This window comes from Pan troglodytes, chromosome 13 (assembly GCF_028858775.2).
Source record: "Pan troglodytes isolate AG18354 chromosome 13, NHGRI_mPanTro3-v2.0_pri, whole genome shotgun sequence".
In the NCBI taxonomy this organism is placed as follows: Eukaryota; Metazoa; Chordata; class Mammalia; order Primates; family Hominidae; genus Pan; species Pan troglodytes.
Window position 1 is genome coordinate 134,504,616 of NC_072411.2, and position 16,968 is coordinate 134,521,583.

The window sequence follows — 16,968 nt, forward strand, 5'->3', positions numbered from 1 at the left end:
TACTGGAGAAAGGTTCTTTTTTGTGGTTTGTGAAGTTGAGCGTCAGGACTGCAGGATTCTCTTGCTCTTTCTCACTCTTATTTTTTCCAGGTCAGAACCAGAGCTTGGGGTGGGGAGGAAAATCCTGCTGAATGAGCAAGTTCTTTCTTAAAAAGCTCTCTCCAAGTCCAAAAAGACTTCAGTGGACTTAGGAGAAAGAAATTTAATACATTGCCATAGAATCGTCATTAACCAAGTTAAAGCAAAGTCCACAGCATCTTTGTCTTATAAAAGAAAGCAAAAAGGAGATGGAAAAAAAGAAATTATACTTAGGAAATCCAAACCAAACAGTGAACACTAAAGAAGAAAAACTCAAGATCATCTCTGAAAATGTGATTTTCTTCTAATCAGATTTTTCTATTAAAAACCAAGGCTGCAGGTAGAAGTAACTTTTCTGATCTTTTAAAGTCTGCCATAAATGGCATAGCTGAAATGTTTGAACTGTGCTAGGATTTACCACTTTCAGCTTAAGGAAGAGTTGGACACCCTGTAAGACCCAGTGGACTATGAGGGGAAGAGTCAACCGTGGAGAGGCTGGAGGCTTCCCAGGCCGGCCTTGACCTGTGTTTGAACCTTGGTCCTAATAACTAGCAGATTGAAGCAAATTCACAGGCCTCCTGGAGAACCCATGTTGGTTTGAACTGGAGCAATCCTGGCCAAATAACTCACACTGTGCTCTTACCAGTGACCTCCCTTATTACACCCCTGTGAGGGGAGCTCTGAGCTAGCATCCTAGGTTCCCCTGCTCATTCATGGAGTAGTCTGCAGAGAAAGCTGAATGGCTCTGTCCTGCTGGGGCTGTAAGTACCTTCCAGGAGACGGGCAGAGAGAGACTTGGTTGTCCATGAGAGGTCATCTTGGAGGTATTGCGAACAAAACAGGGAATTCCTAAACTTTTAAACTCATTTTTTTGCCCTTCCAAGGTCAGGCCAGGACTTTTCCAAAGCCTCGAAACCTCTGATGTGGCGTCTTCCCTAACTGATGGAGTTTAGTGCCTAGTGGCCCTTGCATGACGTTCTCCAAGTATGGCTGTTTGACAAAGCTGCCTGTGTGCCTGGGCCAGCCAAAGATCTACCTGTTCGGTAGCCCAGAGGGACCCCTGGCATGCTTGCCTAGCCACACTTTCCTGTCTTGTCTCGTCACTCTTCTGGTTATTCTTATGAATGTAGCCTGGCCCACTGTCTTCACCAGGCTGGGATCCAAAATAAGGTCACATATCTTTTAATAGTTACATTAAAAGACTCAGTGGACACCCCTCCTTCTGCTTACCTAGGACATTCTTTCTGCCCCTAAGTTCTCCCTGAAGTGCCATCCCCACGCAGCAATAATCTGAGCAGCCTGAGGAAGCTGTACATAGTCCTCAGTCACGCATTCTTGTTACCCACCTGTTGCCACCTGCTGGGAGGGTCGCCTTGCTGTCTCCATTGTCATCCTACCCAGAAAGCTCAGACGGGCGGAAGGAGGGTCTCTCAAAGGCCCAACAACCCCAACAGGGCCTGCGTCCCATGTTCCCAGAGTCTGGGGAAGATTCTCCTCTCCCAAGGGTCCTAGTCCCTTCAACTCATCCAGGCTCCTAGAGCTCACCCACGCGATTCTCTAAGGCCAGTTTCCTGGGGGCCCCACCCTAGAGCAGGAGGCCTAGGTCCAAAGGGGACCCAGTGGTAGTCTCATGCTCTGGCCGCCTGGAGCCTGCCCTCCTGTGTGACCTCAGCCTGAGCCCCTGAAAGGAGAAGGCTCTTCCATTTTCTGCCCTGGGGAGACTGCCCTTTCCTTGTTGGGATGAAAGCCTTGCCTCTAACTGAACCCATTTGAAGGCTTCCGCCCTCTGCTGGTGGAAGCTGACAGAGCAACCTTGTTGTTGCCTCTTGAGTCCTTCACTTCCTTCCCTCTTCACTCAATACCAGGATCGTTGTGCAGTTGGAAACTGTCCACCCAGGGAAGCCTGTTCCTGGGGAAAGGATTGGGTAGTGGTGAGCTCTCCTGCTTGACATGGCAGCTGCCTCTGGAGAGAGAAAGACCTTGTGAAGTCTGAGTGGCTGCCATTCTTGCAGGCTGACTTCCCAAGCTGAGCTGCTCTGTGGGTGGTCCCTGCAGGTGGTGATTAGGGCCAGAGCGCTGCTGCTGCCTGGTTCCTTGCCGTGCCTGATAGGTAGGAAGTATCTAGTGAGCATTGTTGAGGGAAGGAGCTTGTGCCTCTTGAGGGTGCTGACAAGATGGCAACACCTGAACACTGAGAGTGTCTGAGCCACAGCTGGTCATCTGGTGGCAATTACTGAGCAGGAGGCAGACGTGAGGCAGAATTTATTTACTGAAGAAAAAGAAATTATTTTGAAGGGATGACATTGGACACCTGCTGTGACAGTGATAAGGACACCGATTGCCCAGGAGACCTGGTGAAGCCACCCTTGGATTCTCTGGGGGAAATACCTCCGGCATTCCAGCGAAGGGGAAAACAAAAGATCAGGGCCACTTTGACAGAGGAGGGACAGGCAGGAAGGGCTCCCCTGGAAGCAGGTGGAGCATGAGGAAGGGCACAGAGGCCTGAGAGAGCCTGGTCTGCTCTGAACCCCTCAGGGAAGTGGACCGCGTCGGGGAGTGCATGGAGCTCTGCAGGAGCTGGAGAGTGACCCTTCCCTGTCCTGTAAGACTCCTTCTGTCTGTCCTGAGGGCCTCCCTGGCTGGCACACCCTCCCGAGCACAGGCCCACCTCTTTCCATGGCTCTGTTACTGTCCATATTTGTTCATGTGAACAACCAACCTCCAGCGAGCCTGGGCTGTGTTGAATTCACTTTCATATCTCCAACAGCAGGAAGCCGTCAAAGATACTAAAGAGGGAAGTGTTACCAGGTTTATGCTTCAGGAAAATAACAGCTATGTTCTAGAGAGCGGATTAGGAGAACATAGCCAAGGGAGTAGGAAGACACATTGTGTGTTAGTGTCCTTAGGAGAAGCATGAGCACAAATTACACAAGGGCAGTAGAGGGCCCGGAGGTGGCAGGGACCGGGCCTGCCTCCACCAAGGCACTGGCTGCCCACTTTGTCAGTCTTTGGAGTCTGTGTCCTCCATGACTTGGCTCCCTTCTCAGGCTGGTGGCAAGCTGGTTGCAGCAGTTCTGGCCCGCGTGACCAGAAGCACTCAACAAGCATCCCCTCGTACCTCATTGGCCTCGGTTGGGTCACACATCCATTCCTGAACCAGTTTCTAGGGCCAGGAAATGCCATGCCCTGATCGGCTTAGGTTTCTTACCTCAGAGCTGTCACGTCCAGCCCTGGAGCTAGAGGTTGGGTCTGCTTCCCCCCGGACCCCCTAGACTGGGGAGCAGGACAGGGGAATGAATAGCTGAGTGAAAGTAGGCCATCCTTAGCAAGGAGGAAATGCCTGCTAGCTATGCATCCGTGTTTGCTACAGGAACCAGATGGACCCATTCATTCATCTATTGAACCTTGTACATGGTAAGCACCTACACACCAGTAGGGACATACTTTGTGGAAACAGCATACCATCATCCTGGGTGACTTTCAGTCCTCATGAAGGATCCCCCACCCTTATCCCTACCCAGACCCTTGGCTCTCCATTCCTTGACTTCTTTTTGGATCTTGTTTTTGACCAGCCATCTCCAAGGTCAGACACACAGCCTGCTCTCTGACCATGGCCTCAGCCCCTTCAACTCCCTTATCCAGTGACTCCCACACTCCTCTCCTTGACCTCTCAGACACTACACCCAGTGATTAGCAACATGGACCACACTTCAGCTGTGCCACTTACTTGGTAATTTGGGCCAAATACTTAATAAACTCTCCTGTAACATAGAGGTAGGAACCGGCTTTGCAGGGCTCTTGCGAGGATTAAATAAGATCAGCGTGAGAGATGCTTAGGACAGAGGACGTGCTTAATAAATATTAGCTCCATTCCAGACATCTGTCACCCAGCCGCTTCCTTCTGTTTTCTTCCCATCAGCCTCTTTCCCATTTATTTCCTTCCTGTTCCCCCATAGGTCTCCTGGTCCATATGCTGCCGTATTGTATCTCCACTCCCTTACCCCCTTATTCTTCCCTCAAACCTTCCTGGCAGATATTCAGCTTGGACCAACCTAACTTTCTTCACACTAATGTCTAAGTTGCTAGAAAAAAATTAACAGTGGGACAGATGCTTGCTACAGTAACTTCAGATCCTGTGGCCTCCGAATACTCCCTGGCAATACTCCCTGGCAATCCTTATGCTCTGCCCAGGTCAACTGTTTTTCCTATTCTCCAAAGGAGCAATTTCAAACCTTCATCACTTTCCTCAAACTCCTTCCCCCATCACACTCCCCATTCTTTGCAGATAATTTGTGTCCTAATTTTCAGGAAAGAACCTAAAAAATCATACCAGGACATTCTAAATCCCCCCTGCCCAATCCACAGATCTTACTGTTATCCCTGCCCATCTTCCTTCCTCTTGCAGCCGAGAAAGGGGTTCCACTTTTGTGTTGGATCCAATCCCTTGTCATCTCAGAGACCTTGAATCTGCAGTTCTCTCTGTCTCTCTTAATGTCTTCTACTCCACCATCCATAGTGCCTTCTTCCTGTCAGCATTGAAACAAGTCTCTGTCATCTTTAAATACACTCCCTTCAAACACCTTCAGTACACTCTCACATCCTCTCATCCTTTCCCATTCCATTTCATGAATCTTGCCTCTTCCCTAGCACTGTCTAATTTGCTAAAAGAGTTGTATTCACTCATGATTGCCATTTCCTAGCTTTCTATTCGTTTTTCAACCTGTCACCCCGATCTCTGCCCCCAGCACTCCCTGCAAGAATCTTTTCTGATAGATCCAAAGGATTCCTTGTTTGGGAATGTTCTCTGTTACTTGACCTCTTAGAAGGATTTAACGCTGCTGACTATGCCCTCCTTGAGGCATGTTCTCTCTTTGGCTTCTATAATGTCAGAACTCAGAACTCCATAGCCACTCCCCAGTTTCTGTTGTCCAGCTCTTAAATACAGGTGTTTCTCAGGATTCTATCCAGGGCTCTCTTATCCCTTCAGGTTACAGTCTTGCTTATAAACTTCAGAACTGTATGTTCAGCAGCCTACTGGCCATCTCCACTAGATGCCTCCCAGGTATGTTAGAATCCGCAATCTCAGATTGAACTCAAACTCTTCTCCCAAACCTGTTTTTCTTCCTTGTCAGGGTGAGTAGCAATAGCATCTGCCCTACAGCCTGAGCCAGAGAATCCTGAACACTTGTTGACTCTTCCCTCTCTCACTGACTTTATCTTCAGACCATCACCAAGTCCTGTAATGCTGGTGAGGTGAAAGGAGCATGGATTTTGGTTAAAATTCCAGTTCTAATTGTGGTTTGCTCAAACTACTTAATCTTTCTCAGCCTCAAGTTCCTCATCTGTTTAAAGGAAATAGCAATACCTAATTTAAGTGGTTTTTGTCAGGATAAAGGAAAGCCTTTACTTGGTAGGTGATATGGTTTGGCTCTGTGTCCCCACTCAAATCTCACCTTGAATTTTAGTAATCCCCCATGTTGTGGGAGGGACCCAGTGGGAAGTAATTGAATCATGGGGGTGGGCTTTTCCTGTGCTGTTCTCGTGGTAGTGAATAAGTCTCACAGGATCTGATGGTTTTGTAAATGGGAGTTTCCCTGCACAAGCCCTCTTGCCTCTCGCCACGTAAGACTTGCCTTTGCTTCTCCTTTGCCTTCCACCATGATTGTGAGGCCTCCCCAGCCATGTGGAACTGTGAGTCCATTAAACCTGTTTCCTTTATAAATTACCCAGTCTCAGGTATGTATTTATTAGCAGTGTGAGAACAGACTAATACAGTAGGCATTCAATAAATGTGAGTCCTCCATTTAGTAAACATGACTGCTCTTCTGTTCCAGTCCTCTCTCTCCCCTACCCTATCACCACCTCTGCTGACTTGCCTTATTGTTGAGTTGGTGTGAACATAGTTTCCTGACTTTGAGACTCCCCCTGCAATTAGATTTCCCATAGTTCCTTCATGACTAAGGACTAAGTGCTGGTCACCACAGCATTGTGTGGGGTCTGGGAGGCAGATGCCAGATGTTACTGGCACATAGTTAGATGTGTATGTACTTCCAAGTCTTGTCTCTTAGCTGTCTCCAACGCCACTGCACCTCCGTAAGCCAAATCCTCATCATCTCATTGGGCTACTGCAGCAGCCCCCTCTAAGGCCTTTCTCTATGCCCTCTCTCACTTCAGCCCTTCTCTACCTGACCATCAGAGCTGGTCTTTCTGCCCTGAAACCTGCCATGGCTTCTCTCTTCTGGTGAAGTGAAGTTCACACACTCCTACGTGCAGCCTGCCTTGCCAGCTCATCTCCCTTGCATGCCTGTGCCAGCCCAGTGGCTAAGTCCTCTCTGACCCAGTGACACCTTTCATGATAAGGGAGCAAGAAGGATGCTTAGATACTGGTTGAGAAGCTGAATACTATACTTCTTGGGTCTAGTGGCTAGTAGGACAGGCATAAGACACTCAGCTAAGACCAGCTGTCCAGAAAACTGGGACCAAAAGACACAGGAAACCCAGGAGGGCTTAGAATTCTGTAAGAATCACCAGTCATAAAATAAGGAGGAAAACCTATTAGTCTTCTGTCAAAGCAATGTATGCTTATGAAGAATTTGGAAAATGCAAAGAAAGTAATCACCTGGAACCTCTCAGCTAGTGATAGGCACTGTTGCTGTTTAGGTATGTTCCTTCCAAGTCTTTTTTTTTTTTTTTTTTTTTTTTTGAGACAGACTCTCGCTATGTCGCCCAGGCTGGAATGCAGTGGCAAAATCTGGGCTCACTGCAACCTCCACCCCCCAGGTTCAAACGATTCTCGTGTCTCAGCCTCCTGAGTAGCTGGGACTACAGGTGCGTGCCACCACACCCAGCTAATTTTTTATATTTTACTAGAGATGGGGTTTTACCATGTTGCCCAGGCTGGTCTCCTGAGCTCAGGCAATCCACCCGCCTCGGCCTCCCAAAGTGCTAGGATTATAGGCATGAGCCACCGCATCTGGCCTCAGTCTTTCTTCTAGGAAGTCTTTGTCCTTTTTTACATAGTCTTCATGGTACACTGTATAATCAAGTGTGCATCCTGCTTTATCTCATCTGTCCAACCTATTTTTCCTGGGTTAGTAAAAATTCTCCCTAAGCCATATAACAACTACCTGCTATTCCATGTGTGACTATAGCATAGTTTGTTTAACCTTTTGCCACTGCTGGACTTTTTAGTCTTTCCAATAAATAACACTGGGGGGAACAGTTTTGCAAATAAAACTTTTCTTCCTACATTTCTGATAATTTTTCTAAGCTATAAATTCATAACTCAAATCACTGAGTCAAATGATATGAAAATTTCTAAGCAATGCAGACTCAAAATGGACAGAATGAATATAGACCTGACCTCAGCTGCAAAGAGAGAGGTAAAGAGAAAAGGGTTGTAACTAATAGATTCTTTTAAAAGTATGTTTTACTTCACAAAGGAGAGGGCTGGGAAGATTCAAGTGGTGCTCTGTAGGGCAAACATGCCTTTGACTTGAAGTTCTGGCTTCATGATGGTCGAGAAGGGCTTGTTTCTGCTTTTGTGTTTTCATCTGGGTCAGTTAGAGGACAAACCATTCCTGTGAGTTCGTTTCCCACTAAGGAAGAGAAAAATCGTCCAGTATCTAATGATGCAGATCATTAGCTGTGTTCGCAGCCTTGTAGTTAAAAAAAAAAAATTATAATAATGTATCCTCCTAATGTGCAGTTAATTTTAGTTAAAATCTCCCTAGTGCTTTAAAAACCCAGTGAATTTATAAACATAGTAGTTGGCTTGCATTTGGAATGTTAAAGCTGTCATAACCAACTGGCTCTAGCAGGGCATGCTGCACCTCCTTGAGCTCTGTTGGAAGTTCAGCACTCACCTGAGCACTGCCCTCTGGAATCCAGAAAGAAACCAAGACTTTCCCAGAGTTCCTGTTCCTGATCTTCCATAACTGAAGAAAGCTAATGAGTGTCTCAAAGTTAACATGTCCAAAGTCAAACCTTTGACTCCCTATCAGTCCCCAAATTCAGTCTTTCTCTCAGCGGTGGATCAGCCACCTGACTGGTGATTCAGATTCAAAATCTTGAACCGTCCTTGAGTTCTTCCTTTCTTTCCTTACCACTGCCAACATCAAATCCACCAGCATTTCTTGTTGATTCGACTTCTAAAATGTACCTCAAATTGTCCATTTCTCTCACTCCATCCCAGCCCCCCTGGCCGCTCCCCTGACTGTAGTGGCTGCCTCCTGCAGGATGTTGCTTCTGCTCTGTGGTCTGTGGTCTGCAGTCTGCACTGTAGCCAGAGGGGTCTTGCCAAAATAGAATTCTGATTACCTCATCTACTCCTTCTTTTTCTTTTCTTCGCTGTTAAGGTAAAGGCCAAAAATTCCAGTGTGGCCAAGAAGGTCCTCCCCAGAGTCACCCACCATGTCCCTGGATCTATCAGGGCCCAACTTCACCAGCCATCCTGCAGCTCCTGCCCCAGGGCTTCTGCACTCACTGTGCTCTCTCCTCAGGAGAACCCTCTCCACTCCCCATCCCTCCTCCTCCTGATTCAGAGGAGCCTTCCCTTCTACCCATTCTATCCAGGTCAGGCTCTTCACTTTCATGGAAACATGGGGATTTTTTCTTGCTTCAGAGAGCCTATTTTAATTTGAAGTTCTACACATATATGCACATTCATTGGTGTGATCATTTGATTGCTGTCAGTCTTCTCTGCTAGACGGTAAGACCCATGAAAAGAGTCTGCTGTCACTGTTCTTTCCCTCTCAGCTAGCTCATGTCTAGCACAAGATAGGTGCTTAATAAACGTATTGGTTGCATGCTGAATGAACAAGTAGAGTCTTGCTGACAGTCGTCATTGATGATGGGGTCCTTGTAAGGTGTGGGCTCTTCCCAGAGTGGGCAGGCCCAGGTTCTCCACAACACATTGACTTGAGGGAGTGTGACTTCGTTTGATTTTATGTTTTTCATTTCAGCTATTGGAATGAATAGAGCATGCTGCCTAAAACTTCTTTTTCTCTTCTCTCTCTCTTCAGCTAAAGCTTGCTTTCACTCTGGACCACGAGACCGGATTGCCTCAAGGATGTCATATCTATGAGTACCGCGAGAGCAACAAGTAAGCCACTCAGTGGGAAAGAGTGTCACTTCACATGTGTGCAGCAGTGGTGCCTGTGGGCTTTCTGACACTGAGCTTCCATTGCTAAGTGGTTGTCAGGAAGGGAATACACCTTTTACTACTATACTAGAAAATAGCTGGCACAGAAATAGTCCTCTTGTAAGTATAGAACTTGCCCCTAAGTATAGAACTTGGAGCACTTGCAGAGGAGCAGTTGTGGTGTGTTAGAAGTAGATGCTGAAGCAGACCTTCTTTCAAGGCTGCAGATGTCCCCCAGACCCTCCCCACTCTTGGTCTCCAGTCATGTGCTTGCTTGTTTGGTTCACTGTGTGACTTTGGCTTTGTTGTAGTTCTCAGTCACTATCTGCCTATACTTAGGTTTATGGGTTTTGTTGTGATTATCTACCTTGTAAATTTTATATTAATGGTTGGGAGATTTCCGGGTACTTACAGAGATTTAAATTGGTGCCCTTGTTGGAAAGGTGGCACCTTGCATACTTTCATAGCACCTCCTTTCCACATCATAGACTGCTCCTTTTTTTTTTTTTTTTTTTTTGAGACAGGGTCTTGCTCTGTCACCTGGGCTAGAGTGCAGTGATAGAATCGTGGCTCACTGCAGCCTGAAACTCCTGGGCTCAAGTGATCCTCCCACCTGTTTCCTGAGTACCTGGTACTACAGGTGCACACCACCATGCCCAGCTAATTTTCTAAATTTTTAGTACAGATAGGGTCTCCCTATGTTGCCCAGGTTGGTCTTGAACTCCTGAGCTCAAGCGATTCTCCCACCTCGGCCTCCCAAAGTGCTGGGATTACAGGTATGAGCCACCACACCCAGCCACAGACTGCCTCCTTTACTGTGTATTTTTGTTTGTGAGACAGTGAAAGTGGTGGTGAATGAGGCACAGGAACTGTGCCCCGATGATGACAATGATGGTAATGACGGTGGCTACCATTGAGCACCTCCTATGTGTTAGGCACAGTACTGGGGACTTTACATTTGTTATCTCATTTAATCTTCATAACAACCCCGGTGTGTTATTTTATTATTGTCATATTTGCAGAAGCTAAGGTCTAGGGAACTAAAGTAATTCACTCAGGGTGACTCACCATGGCTGTGAGAAGCAGAGTCAACATTATCATGTTTACTCTGGGGAGAGAATAGAAGGAAAACAAGTGACCCGTATTTTTACTTAGAAACCCCAGTCAATGACAGGAGCAGTCCCATCCTGGACTTAAGGAGAATGTACTCCGGTCTCATTGTCTAAATATCCAGGCTGTTTAATTTTATTCAGTGGAAGGAAACAAATAGGCACATGCCAGTAGAACTGTCTACTGTCTATGACCTTCCAGAAGAGAAACCTGTGCCTTCCTCAAGACCTCTGGTGCTGTTTAGGGTAGAAGAGAGGCTACCGGGTGCCCTCGTTACCACATCTCCACTGGGATTACCTTCAAGACGTGATGACTGTTTGTAATTTATCTTTAGGAGAATGCCATAGTAACTGGTGTGTACCCCTAATTAATCATAGGAAGGATTGACCAGACATCCTTTAACAATTCTTGCTGGACTCTCTGCTCTTTGGGAAAAGGTTGAAGAGTATTTATTCAATGGGAGAAGGACACCAGCTCTCTGTCCTTTAAGTTTATGTCTTAGCTGTTCACATATCTGGTGGCAACAACTTACATTGTCTTTGACTGTGAGAAGAGAAAATAGCCTAGCTCTTTTTTTTTTTTTTTTTTTTTTAATTAGAAACAGTGTCTCATGATGTTCCCTAGGCTGGTCTTGAACTCCTGAGCTCAAGCCATCCTCTTGCCTCAGCCTTCCAAAGTGCTGAGATTACAGGTGTGAGTCATCATGCCCAGCCTAGCTCTGTGTCTTGGTTGATCCATAGCTCCTAGCATATTATCAGACCAAGCAATGTAAGAAGATAACTTAGGGTTTATAAATATGAATAAGTTTTGGCCCCCAAAGACCTCTAAAAGAAAATACTTGTGTAGGAAATCAGATAGGAGCCATGATCTAGAAAAGTATGGTGATCAGCATGTTCTCACTCATAGGTGGGAACTGAACAATGAGAACACTTGGACACAGGAAGGGGAACATCATACACCGGGGCCTGTAGTGGAGTGGGGGGAGTGGGGAGGGATAGCATTAGGAGATATACCTAAAGTAAATGATGAGTTAATGGGTGCAGCACACCAACATGGCACATGTATACATATGTAACAAACCTGCATGTTGTGCACATGTACCCTAGAACTTAAAGTATAATAATTTAAAAAAAATGGAAAAGAAAAAAGTATGGTGATCAAATGCTTTGGTGACTGCTTTCTCTGGTTCTCTCTTGCTTGTATTAGAGTCAGTCTTAGGGTTCATTCTCAATCCTTAGACAACTTTCCTAACCTCTCTGAGCCTCTAGTTTCATTTATTTTCTTCTTCTTCTTTTTTTTTTTTTTTTTCTATTTTTTGAGATAGTCTTGCTTTTGTCACCCAGCCTGGAGTGCAATTGCATGATCTCAGCTCACTGCACCCTCCGCCTCCTGGGTTCAAGTGATTCTCCTGCCTCAGCCTCCCGAATAGCTGGGATTACAGGTGCCTGCCACCACACCTAGCTAAATTTTGTATTTTTAGTAGAGATGGGGTTTCACCATGTTGGCGAGGCTGGTCTTGAATTCCTGATCTAGGTGATCCACCTGCCTTGGCCCCTCAAAGTGCTGGGATTATAGTCGTGAGCCACCACGCCCGGCCTGAGCCTCTAGTTTCTTCATCTATAGGATGAAGTAGGATTAATAGTAGGAATAATTATTAATTGTTAATTAATTATTAATAGTAGGATTAATAATACCTCTCTGGCAGGGTTGCATGGGGCTCTCTGGCCGGGATATCATGTTGAAGTGTGTCATCACCAGTCTCACATATAGAATGCCCATAGGAAGTGCTTGTTGCCTCTTCTTCCCAAAGAGAAAAACTGGCTCATGACTTCCATCTTCCCAGAAAGTCTTCTGCCAACAGTGTACTCATGAGGGAAGAGGCTGGTGTGCCTGCCGTTCACAGCCTTTGGTTGTGTACGACGCTCTGTCAAAGGCAGACTCCTCACTCATGAGTTATGAAGCACGGAGGACCCCAAAATCCTGACTATGATTTATTGTCTCCCCCAGACCCTTCCCTGTTTGTGTTCCTCTGTTTCCATTTAGGGTCATGTTCCCTACAATGCCTGAATCCAAATATTGGCATAATAGTGTTATTTAGGAAATGAAGATACTCAGCCCAGACCCTTAAGGGGCCCATGTTGTCTCAGGCCAAGTAACATGAAGACAACACCAGCAGAGAGAGGAAATTCTACAGATGAAAAAGCTAGCTTGAATATTAGTTTGGTACAACTGATTATTGAAACTACTGCCTTTCCTTTTTGGATATTCCCTGCAGTACAATTTGTAATCACTTTAGCATTCATCTCTGTTTGCCAAATTCAATCCATCAGCAGAAAAAGTTGTTCTGAATAAGTGCTGAGGCTGTTGGATGGTTCTCCCAAATAGTCTTTCCTTTCAAATGGAATGGCCCGGAAAATGGGCACTCCATTTTTATATTTTCTGGATTCTTTTATCAGCCCTCCATTAACGGGATTCAGTATCAAAAGCAGGTAAAGTTTTCTGCAACAGAGAAGAAGAATGTGGCCCTCGGGTCCATGGGTGGTGCCTGATAATTTTGATCCTTGGCTCTATGTCATCCTGTTCTCCTTTCACATAAAGGGGCTAATCTCTACCTCTGGGGTCCAGGGAGGACAGTCCCTAGGACTTGTCCATTTCTCATGGGACTTGGACCCTGCCTTCTCTAAGGCTAGAGGCACAGCTGTCGGGTAAACATTCTTAAAGCTCTGAGGTCATTAGAAGAAAGAGAGAAGCTGTCCTATGGTGCCTTGGGTTCAACTAGTAAAGCTCTCCACCTTGAATTATTCTGTCAGCCTCCCAAAAGCTGCTCCAGTCTGCATCTGGAGGTGTGAGGCCTCACACCCCCTGGCAGATGCCACCGTGGGTCCACGGGTGGTGACTGGTTTTTTTTTTTTCCTCTGTTGCAGAGAACTTTACCTGTCTTTAACACTAAATCCAGTTAATCAAGGAGTGATCGAGAGTCATTTTTGTCAAATTGAAGTTTGGAGATCTCTGGATATAGGGCAAGGAACAAGACCTTCAAGAGTGAATAAGTGATTTGTGAGAATTCAGTTACACATTTATGAAGCCCCTGCTCTGTACAGTGTGTTACATGGGGGAGGCAAAGATACGTTAGACCCAGTGCATGCCCTCAGGGTTTGTATAAGGAGCAAAGCGCACTCCAGCACCCTGTGGGATGATATGCACTTTGGCAGTGGTAGGAATCGAGTGCTATGGCAGCAACGATGAGGAAAGTGAATGCTTCTGACTTTGGAGTTACTGTGTGGATGGTGGTGACCTTCACAGACAAGGAGCTTTGTCAGAAGGCTCCTTTCTCTCCATCCCCACTGCTACCCTCCTTCTCACTGCCAGGACTGTGGAGCTGCTTTGCAAGCTATTCTTCCTGCCGTTAGCTGGTTGGCCTCCCGGCTGTCCTCTCTGCAGCCTGAGTGAGTGTGTGTGTCTTTTCCTTCTGGTTGCTTTTTAGACCTTATTTTTGTCTTTGGCGTTCTGCAGTTTTACTACATTATGTCTGAGTGGATTCATTTTTATTTATATTGTTTAGGACTCAATATAGTTCTCATTTAGAAATTTTTATCTATTATCTTTGATTCTCTTTGGTTCTCTCTAATCTCTCCTTCTGGAACTTGTTAGAAACCATCTTATTTCATCTTTCCTCTCTTTTTTCTATTTCTGTATCTGTTAATGCTGCATTGTAGAAAACTTCCTCAAAAGTGTCTGTCACTTTATTCTCCTTGTAGCAGTTTACTATCGGCTGTTTAATAACCCTTCCCAATATGAATATTTGGTTTTTATTTTATTTTATTTATTTTTTGAGATGGAGTCTCGCTCTGTCACCCAGGCTGGAGTGCAGTGGCGCAAACTCAGCTCACTGCAACCTGCACCACCTGGGTTCAAGTGATTCTCTTGCCTCAGCCTCCTGAGTAGCTGGGATTACAGGCGCGCACCACCGCGCAGGGCTAATTTTTTGTATTTTTAGTAGAGATGGGATTTCGCCATGTTGGCCAGGCTGGTCTCAAACTCCTAACCTCAGGTGATCTGCCCAACTCAGCCTCCCAAAGTGCTGGGGTTACAGGCGTGAGCCACCACACCTGTCCTCATGTTTGGTTTTTATATTTAATTTTCAGAAGTTCTGTTTGGTGCTTTTGAAAATCTGCCTATTATTATTAATTAATTTTTTTGGTGTCCTAGTCTTCTGTTATGATTTCTATTCTTTCTTTTATCTCCCTAATTATTTTGGTTGTATTTATTTTACAGCCTCTTTCCAGTTATTTGAAGAGTTTTAGTTCTAGTTCCAAGAGTACCAATTCTCATTTCTTGTGTCTATTGACTCACTCTTATGTGGTTCATTTTCTCTTGCAACTTGTTTTTTTATCATAAGATCATCTTAGGCTGTGCGCAGTGGCTCACACCTGTAATCCCAGCACTTTGGGAGGCCGAGGCAGAAGGATCACCTGAAGTCAGGAGTTCGAGACCAGCCTGGCCAACATGGTGAAACCCTGTATCTACTAAAAATACACAAATTAGTTGGGCGTGATGGCACACACCTGTAAGACCAGCTACCCGGGAGGCTGAGGCAGGAGAGTCACTTGAGCCCAGGAGGCAGAGGATGCAATGAGCTGAGATTGTGCCATTGCACTCCAGCCTGGGTGACAGAACAAGACCCCATCTCAGAAAAAAAAAAAAAGATCATCTTAAGTAGGGATTGTGTTTAGTGGGAGTTCTACATACTGTGGGTTGTGGATGTGTTATCTCATCACTTTTGCATATGTTCTGCCAAGACCCAGGGAGGTTCATAGGTCCTGCTAGTTTGGATGTTAACTCCTTGGCTTAGGAGTCTCACCTCCTGGGTAGGCCACATTCAGACTCCTCACCCACGTGCCGTGTGGGCTTCACATCTCCATTTCTCATAGGAGATGCCGCTGGTCTGTGCCACATACGGACTTTCCTCTGCTCTGTGAGAAAGGTCTTCCTGATTCTTTGTTCAAAGACCAACAGCTCCCAGGATCCTGGCTTTATGTGGGGATCTCAGTTCCAGTTCCATGGCCAGGTCTTCAGTTCCATGGCCAGGTCTTCAGTTCCATGGCCAGGTCTTCTGCCTCCTGCATGCATTAAAATCTTAGCTCCTGTAACTGTATCAACGTCTGATACTCCCGGCCCCCAGTTGCCATGGTAAAAATTACAGCTCTGACTTAATTTTTTTTTCACTTCAAGCATCTGAGAATTTTCTCATTATTCTTCTATACTCAATAATATATTTAAATTATTATTTTGGTATATTTTATCTATTATTTCTCTGTGTTTGTGTTGGGAAGGAGGTCCACATCAGTTCAGTCTACTATCTTGTCAGAATCGGAGATCTGAATAAACTTAAATATGGTCACTCATTTAGCAAATGTATAGAGAATATCTGCTATATACCTGTATAGTTCTAGGCCCTGGGGCCACAGAGCTGAATAAACGCTGATGCTGCCAACAGAGGCCCATGTGCCAGTGGAAGGGACTGGGCACTCCTCAGCAGCAAGGCAGCCAGCCCTGTGATCCCACCCCACCTGCCTGCCATACAGACCCATCCTGTCTTCCTGCCCTGGCACCCTACATGCTGTCTGTACCAGATTACCTCGCACTCCTGCGTACAACGTGTCCCTGTTGTCATGCCATTTTCTGCTTCTAGAACATCCCTCTTTCCCAGAACCCCCTGCCCACCCATCTAGGTAACCTCTGCTTCTCCTTCCACTCTCAGCTAGGTATTTCTCCTCTGGGAAGCCATTCCACACCCCTCACAGGCACCACCAAAGCTGGGTCAGATGTGCCTTCCCCGTGGCCCTGTGCCGTGCCTGTCTGCTCCATGTCAGCTCTTAGCACTGTGCCTTTCAGTTGTGGGTTTGCTTGTTGGCTTCCGCCACTGGCCTGATGCTTTTGAGGTCAAGGTCTTGTTTTTTTCATTTCAGTACCCACAGTGCCTAATCCACTATCTGGCAAATAATGCTTGATGAAGGGAAGGTGGGGGACCTGATTTAGTCCTTTAGGAAGGGAGGGAGCATGGCTACTGAGGAGTCAAGCTTCTTTCCAGCTTTGTCTTTTCATTTGCCGTAGGATTATCATGATGATTAAATTACACATGACATCAGGGAAACTGTCTTCATGGATAGCTGTGAATTCTGAAGAGCTAACATGGAGAAAAGAAGCTGTAAAAATGTGGCTTAACTCTAAATATAGTGGTAATTACAGTCACTTACATCAGTTTTTTTTTTACCATTTTTTGCCGGGTAGTGAAGAACAGTGATAGCTATGAAGAGCATTAAACATGTCAGACAAACTTGTGGAAGCTGAATTCGATTGCAAGGCTATACTCTTGTTCACGACATCTAGACTTTATGATCCATGTACCATAATCATGATGGGAGCTACCATCTTCTGAGTGCCCACAGACACCAGGCAAGGGGCTTACCCAGGTTAGTTCTAGTCTAAAACCATTCAAGAAGGATATTCACAATAAAAAATAAAAATAAAACCAGTGAGAGTCTGAGAGGTTTTATTATTTTCACAATTGTACAGAATAAAAAATAAAAACAAACCAAGACTGAAGAGTCTGGAGAGGCTCACCTGCCAAGGCCACA

General features: G+C 45.8%; 1 protein-coding gene across 6 annotated transcripts in view; it reads left to right on the forward strand.

Moving 5' to 3' along the window:
- The window catches only part of DIS3L2 (DIS3 like 3'-5' exoribonuclease 2), a 378,450-nt gene that overhangs the window by 320,645 nt on the left and 40,837 nt on the right, over positions 1-16,968 (forward strand). For all 6 annotated transcript variants that reach the window (XM_063790857.1, XM_016950702.4, XM_063790856.1 and 3 more), the window contains one exon: positions 9,102-9,181. In XM_063790857.1, the coding sequence (XP_063646927.1) occupies positions 9,102-9,181 (80 nt within the window). The remainder of the gene's footprint in view (positions 1-9,101; positions 9,182-16,968) is intronic.